At 55.8% G+C, this 7,403-nt stretch overlaps 1 protein-coding gene across 2 annotated transcripts; it reads right to left on the bottom strand.

The window, feature by feature from the left end:
• Window positions 1–17: 17 nt before the first annotated feature.
• On the bottom strand, window positions 18–6,601 carry ntd5 (ntl-dependent gene 5). Of its 2 annotated transcripts, none has more exons than XM_088619687.1 (8): window positions 6,427–6,601; window positions 5,420–5,560; window positions 5,131–5,319; window positions 4,430–4,544; window positions 2,960–3,036; window positions 1,751–1,930; window positions 779–988; window positions 18–698 (listed from the first exon to the last, which is right to left on the bottom strand). In XM_088619687.1, the coding sequence occupies exons 1-8, from the start codon at window positions 6,584–6,586 to the stop codon at window positions 616–618; spliced, it is 1,155 nt and encodes a 384-aa protein (XP_088475813.1). In that variant the 5' UTR covers window positions 6,587–6,601; the 3' UTR covers window positions 18–615. The 2 variants fall into 2 exon arrangements, with proteins under 2 accessions (XP_088475813.1, XP_088475814.1); XM_088619688.1 differs by having other exon boundaries at window positions 779–976.
• Window positions 6,602–7,403: the final 802 nt, after the last annotated feature.

The raw sequence follows: 7,403 nt of genomic DNA, 5'->3' as shown, positions 1-7,403 counted from the left end.
GCTCTAGAAAGTCCGCATTGCACAGAGGAGACAGCCCGTCCCCTCAGGACGGATTCCACTGCTGTCCCGGGTTTATTGAATACAATCCCGTGCGCACATGCAGGCAGCGCTACAGCAGTGTCCGGGAAGGGGGAGCGGGTTCGAGGGGCAGGGCCGGGCTCGTCGAGCGCGGAGGGCCCGCCCGGTGGACACGCCCCTCCCCCATAACAGCCCTGATGCACAGCTGGAAAGCGGGGCGGCGGCGGCGGCTGGGTTCGAATCCTGGGGTGCAGTCTGTGTGGAGTTCGCATGGTCCTGCCAGGACAGGAGGAGTGCTGGGACGCGTGGGGTCCAGCCCAGGGAGAGCACAGCCGGGGCGACTAACCGGGACACCTCTAGCCCTGCAGCTCGGGGAACCCCAGAATCCGCCTGCAGTGACCAGAGCGCTGTGCAGCCCTCCTGGAACTGGACTGGAGTTCTGACCCGGTCAATGCCCAGAGACAGACAGGAGGAGAGAGAGGGACAGGAGAGTCATGGCAGCGCAGGGGTCACTGGAGGTCACTGGGGTCACTGGAGGTCAGGGGTCGCTGGGGTCACTGGAGGTCAGGGGTCGCTGGGGTCACTGGAGGTCAGGGGTCACTGGAGGTTGCTGGGCTCACAGGGCTTGATCTCGGACACCAGCCGGTGAGGGAAGAGCTTGTACTGCAGCCAGGTGGGCTCTGGGGAGGAGGGCAGGGACAGGGGTCAGTACCGGGGCCCCGGGGACACCCCGACACTGGCGCCCCGCCCCGCCCCTCACCCTGGTAGCAGCCGGGCAGCGGCAGAGTGCCGTCATGGCAGCGCTGGCGGGCCGTGAAGCTGCACTGCCGGCCGGCGTCCCGGCAGTAGAAGGACACCTCGTCTCCGTGCTGGACACCCTCCACCGGGACGTCGTAGGGCCACAGCTTGACCCCCCCCAGCAGGATCCTGCTGCGCTGGACAGGGACTGGACACCGCGCTGGGAGAGAGACTGGACATTACACTGACACCGACCGACTGGACACTACAGCACAGAGACACTGACTGACTGACTGGACACTACAGCACAGTGACCCTGACTGACTGACTGGACACTACAGCACAGAGACACTGACTGACTGACTGGACACTACAACACAGAGACCCTGACTGACTGGACACTACAGCACAGTGACACTGACTGACTGACTGGACACTACAGCACAGTGACCCTGACTGACTGACTGGACAATACAGCACAGAGACCCTGACTGACTGACTGGACACTACAGCACAGAGACACTGACTGACTGACTGGACACTACAGCACAGAGACACTGACTGACTGACTGGACACTACAGCACAGTGACCCTGACTGACTGACTGGACACTACAGCACAGTGACCCTGACTGACTGACTGGACAATACAGCACAGAGACCCTGACTGACTGACTGGACACTACAGCACAGAGACACTGACTGACTGACTGGACACTACAGCACAGAGACACTGACTGACTGACTGGACACTACAGCACAGTGACCCTGACTGACTGACTGGACACTACAGCACAGTGACCCTGACTGGCTCAGGACACTACAGCACAGAGACACTGACTGACTGGACACTACAGCACAGAGACACTGACTGACTGACTGGACACTACAGCACAGAGACACTGGCTGGCTCAGGACACTGAGGACTTGAGCTCTGTTTCTCAGAGACAGTGCGAGCTGTGTGCACTAGAGGGCGCTGTGAGAGATGGGCTCACCTCTGCAGAAGGGGGTTGGGCTCCAGGTGCCGTTGGCCAGACAGGTGACGCGGTTGGGACCGTCCATGAGGAAACCCTTCTTGCACAGGTAGTAGATCACCTCACCCACATCATACTGCTTCCTCTGCACAGCCACCAGGTACCCCTGAGAGATGTCCACTGGAGGGGCACAGTACACCCCTGACACGAAGGAGAGGAGCACACTGAGACTGGACACTACAGCACAGTGACCCTGACTGACCGACTGACACTACAGGACAGAGACACTGACTGGCTGGACACTACAGCACAGTGACACTGACTGACTGGACACTACAGCACAGAGACCCTGACTGACTGACTGGACACTACAGCACAGAGACACTGACTGACTGACTGGACACTACAGCACAGAGACACTGACTGACTGACACTACAGGACAGTGACCCTGACTGACTGTCTGGACACTACAGCACAGAGACACTGACTGACTGACACTACAGGACAGTGACCCTGACTGACTGACTGGACACTACAGCACAGAGACACTGACTGGCTGGACACTACAGCACAGTGACACTGACTGACTGGACACTACAGCACAGAGACCCTGACTGACTGACTGGACACTACAGCACAGAGACACTGACTGACTGACTGGACACTACAGCACAGTGACCCTGACTGACTGTCTGGACACTACAGCACAGAGACACTGACTGACTGACACTACAGGACAGTGACCCTGACTGACCGACTGGACACTACAGCACAGTGACCCTGACTGACTTACTGGACACTACAGCACAGAGACACTGACTGACTGACTGACTGGACACTACAGCACAGAGACACTGACTGACTGACTGGACACTACAGCACAGAGACACTGACTGACTGACTGGACACTACAGCACAGTGACACTGACTGACTGGACACTACAGCACAGTGACCCTGACTGACTAACTGGACACTACAGCACAGTGACCCTGACTGATGAAGAGCCCTCTATACTGCTCATGTCGCCCCTGATGCTCCTTTAGATTTGCTATCTGGCTGCAGTGACAGGGACTGAGCAGCAGGTGGCAGAGTTCTGCCTCCCGATTCTCTCACTGTGCCCCCGCTCTCTCCTCTGAGTCGGTCTCCCGTTCTGACTGCTCCTCAGCCCGCCTGAGCTCACCGCAGTGCTCGCGCCCTCAGCCACCCCGCCGCCGACGCCCTCTCTCACTCTGACACACAGGGGCGTCCTGCTGCCACACTCCGCCGTCCCCACACTCATTCCTCCTGACTCCCACGATGTCAAACCTGACAGAGAGGAGACTGGAGTCACTGGGCTGTGCGTCTGTACTGGTCTAGAGTCACCGGACTGGAGTCACTGGGCTGTGCGTCTGTACTGGTCTAGAGTCACCGGACTGGAGTCACTGGGCTGTGCGTCTGTACTGGTCTAGAGTCACCGGACTGGAGTCACTGGGCTGTGCGTCTGTACTGGTCTAGAGTCACCGGACTGGAGTCGCTGGGCTGTGTGTCTGTACTGGTGTAGAGTCACTGGACTGGAGTCACTGGCCTGTGTATCTGTACTGGAGTAGAGTCACTGGACTGGAGTCGCTGGGCTCTGTGTCTGTACTGGTGTAGAGTCACTGGACTGGAGTCACTGAATTGTGTGTCTGTACTGGTGTAGAGTCACCGGACTGGAGTCGCTGGGCTGTGTGTCTGTACTGGTGTAGAGTCACTGGACTGGAGTCACTGGGCTGTGTGTCTGTACTGGTCTAGAGTCACTGGACTGGAGTCGGTGAGTTTTGTGTCTGTACTGGTGTAGAGTCACCGGACTGGAGTCACTGGCCTGTGTATCTGTACTGGAGTAGAGTCACTGGACTGGAGTCGCTGGGCTCTGTGTCTGTACTGGTGTAGAGTCACTGGACTGGAGTCACTGAATTGTGTGTCTGTACTGGTGTAGAGTCACCGGACTGGAGTCGCTGGGCTGTGTGTCTGTACTGGTGTAGAGTCACTGGACTGGAGTCACTGGGCTGTGTGTCTGTACTGGTCTAGAGTCACTGGACTGGAGTCGGTGAGTTGTGTGTCTGTACTGGTGTAGAGTCACCGGACTGGAGTCGCTGAGTTGTGTGTCTGTACTGGTGTGGAGTCACTGGACTGGAGTCACTGGACTGTGTGTCTGTACTGGTCTAGAGTCACTGGACTGGAGTCGCTGGGCTCTGTGTCTGTACTGGTGTAGAGTCACTAGACTGGAGTCACTGGCCTGTATATCTGTACTGGACTGGAGTCACTGGGCTGTGTATCTGTACTGGAGTAGAGTCACTGGACTGGAGTCAATGAATGTGTGTCTGTATTGGAGTAGAGTCACTGGACTGGAGTCGCTGGGCTCTGTGTCTGTACTGGTGTAGAGTCACCGGACTGGAGTCACTGGGCTGTGTGTCTGTACTGGAGTAGAGTCACTGGACTGGAGTCACTGGATTGTGTGTCTGTACTAGTGTAGAGTCACTGGGCTGTGTATCTGTACTAGTGTAGAGTCACTGGGCTGTGTGTCTGTACTGGTGTAGAGTCACTGGACTGGAGTCGCTGGGCTCTGTATCTGTACTGGTGTGAGATCACTGGACTGCAGTCACTGGGCTGTGGATCAGGACTGGTGTAGAGTCACTGGACTAGAATTAATTTGGATATAGAGCACCCCCTGCTGACGTACCCTGGGTTGCAGCCATACAGAATGGTTGATCCCACTGTGATTGTGCCCACCAGAGTAAAGCCATTTTCTATTTGTTCTGGCTGGGGGCAAGATGGAGGGGCAACTGTGGTGACTTCTGAGAAAGGAAACAGCATCTTGATTAATAGAGACATGGAGGCACAAATAAAAGTTAACAAGAGAATAAAGTTAACAAGAAAGACCTACAGTCAGACACACTGGCCTACAGGCAGACACAGAGACCTACAGTCAGACACACTGGCCTACAGTCAGATACAGAGACCTACAGTCAGACACACTGGCCTACAGTCAGACACAGAGACCTACAGTCAGACACACTGGCCTACAGTCAGACACACTGGCCTACAGTCGGATACAGAGACCTACAGTCGGACACACTGGCCTACAGTCGGATACCGAGACCTACAGTCGGACACACTGACCTACAGTCAGACACAGAGACCTACAGTCAGACACAGTCACCTACAGTCAGATACAGAGACCTACAGTCGGACACACTGACCTACATTCAGACACAGAGACCTACATTCAGACACAGAGACCTACAGCCGGACACAGAGACCTACAGTCGGACACACTGACCTACATTCAGACACAGAGACCTACAGTCGGACACACTGGCAGTGACACAGGTACAGGAACATGCACAGAGTCACACTGCAAGCCCAGAGTCCAGAACCCACCGACACAGGTTGGCTCGGGGCCGCTCCAGCTGCGGTCAGCCTGACAGCGCCTGATCAGGATCTCCGAACCGTTGGCCATCTGGAAGCCGGGCAGACAGTGGACCTGCAGCCGGGCAGAGAAGGAGGGAGCGGGGGAGAGCAGGAAGGCCACGGCGTTGGGGAGGTCCAGGGGCCAGGGACAGGAGCGCCCTGAGACGAGACAGAGGTGGGCAAGAGACTCTGAGGTTACTGCGGGCGAGGAGGAGGGCAGAGAGGAACGGGCTCCGACACAGATGGGCCAGACTCTCACCCGGCGCCACGCAGCTCAGACCACAGCTCCCGTTGCACAGACACCGGCGCCTGGCCGGGCAGTCGGGGTCTTGCAGGCAGGACTTCGGACAGCCTCGCCCCTTCTCTGGGGTCCTCTCAGGACACGGCTCTGCCCACTCTCCTGAAAGAGCTCTACATCAGTCACTCTACACCAGTACAGACACACAGCCCAGTAACTCTACTCCAGTACAGACACACAGCCGTGACTCTACACCAGTACAGGACCACAGCCCAGTCACTCTACTACAGTACAGACACACAGCCCAGTGACTCTACACCAGTACAGACACACAGCCCAGTGACTCTACTCCAGTACAGGACCACAGCCCAGTAACTCTACACCAGTTCAGACACACAGCCCAGTAACTCTACACCAGTTCAGACACACAGCCCAGTGACTCTACACCAGTACAGACACACAGTCCAGTGACTCCAGTCCAGTGATCTCACAGCAGTACAGACACACATCCCAGTGATTCTACACCAATACTGACACACAGTCCAGTGACTCCAGTCCAAGAATCTCACACCAGTACAGACACAGTCCAGTAACTCTACACCAATAGAGACACACAGTCCAGTGACTCCAGTCCAAGAATCTCACACCAGTACAGACACAGTCCAGTAACTCTACACCAATAGAGACACAGTCCAGTGACTCCAGTCCAATAATCTCACACCAGTACAGACACACAGTCCAGTGACTCTACACCAGTACAGATCCACAGCCCAGTGACTCTACACCAGTACAGACCCACAGTCCAGCGACTCTACACCAGTACAGACACACAGCCCAGTGACTCCAGTAGTCAGATACTGTTGATGTCACAGTTTATGTATTTCATGCAGAAAGTCAGCGGGCGCTGATGACATCACAGCACTGTCGAGAGCAGTGATGTCACACTCACCGATGCCTCCCTATCCTCCAGCACAATCCCTCCAGAAAATACCCCCCCCCCCTCGTGAGCGCGCGGTGACCGGCCTCACCTGGCGCCTGGAGGGCGCAGATCCTCATCATCAGCAGCAGCAGCGAGGCGAGGAAGGGCACAGAGCACGAGGGGTCCATGCTGTCCGCTAGGCTGCTGCTGGGTTCTGGGAATGAGCTCGGAGAGGGGCGAGGCGCAGCCCCAACACATCTGCTTCCCATCTGGAGTGGCTGCGATTCTCCACTCCAGGAAAACAACAACAGGAACATTCCAGCTCCCTCACCTTTCACCCAGTTCCAGGAGAACACAGTGCGGCCCCTGGCCACTTTATTAGAGACTGTACCCACATCCACACACACTGGCCACTTTATTAGAGACTGTACCCACATACACACACACACTGGCCACTTTATTAGAGACTGTACCCACATGCACACACACACTGGCCACTTTATTAGAGACTGTACCCACATGCACACACACACTGGCCACTTTATTAGAGACTGTACCCACATACACACACACTGGCCACTTTATTAGAGACTGTACCCACATACACACACACACACAGCCACTTTATTAGAGACTGTACCCACATGCACACACACACTGGCCACTTTATTAGAGACTGTACCCACATACACACACACACTGGCCACTTTATTAGAGACTGTACCCACATGCACACACACACTGGCCACTTTATTAGAGACTGTACCCACATACACACACTGGCCACTTTATTAGAGACTGTACCCACATAGACACACACACACACTGGCCACTTTATTAGAGACCGTACCCACATAGACACACACACACACACTGGCCACTTTATTAGAGACTGTACCCACATACACACACACACAGCCACTTTATTAGAGACTGTACCCCCCCACACACACACCCCTCTGGCCACTTAATTAGAGACTGTACCCCACACGCAGCACAGATGCCCCCTACAGCCACTTGAGCACACAACCACAAACACAGCTCAAACTTCCAGATGAGCAGGGGTGGTGGGGTGTGCTGTGCTTT

Source organism: Lepisosteus platostomus, chromosome 25, assembly GCF_059453375.1.
Source record: "Lepisosteus platostomus isolate fLepPlt1 chromosome 25, fLepPlt1.hap1, whole genome shotgun sequence".
NCBI lineage: Eukaryota > Metazoa > Chordata > Actinopteri > Semionotiformes > Lepisosteidae > Lepisosteus > Lepisosteus platostomus.
The sequence above is the reverse complement of the archived record's forward strand: the minus strand, read 5'-3'. Positions and strand labels throughout refer to the sequence as shown.

Coding starts and splice junctions, on each gene's coding strand:
- ntd5 (XM_088619687.1), bottom strand. CDS start 6,586: ATGGGAAGCAGATGTGTTGGGGCTGCGCCTCGCCCCTCTCCGAGCTCA. Junction 4,545..5,130: donor CCCCGAGCCAACCTGTGTCG/GTGGGTTCTGGA, acceptor TTCCTTTCTCAG/AAGTCACCACAGTTGCCCCT. Junction 1,931..2,959: donor GGACGCCCCTGTGTGTCAGA/GTGAGAGAGGGC, acceptor CCTTCGTGTCAG/GGGTGTACTGTGCCCCTCCA.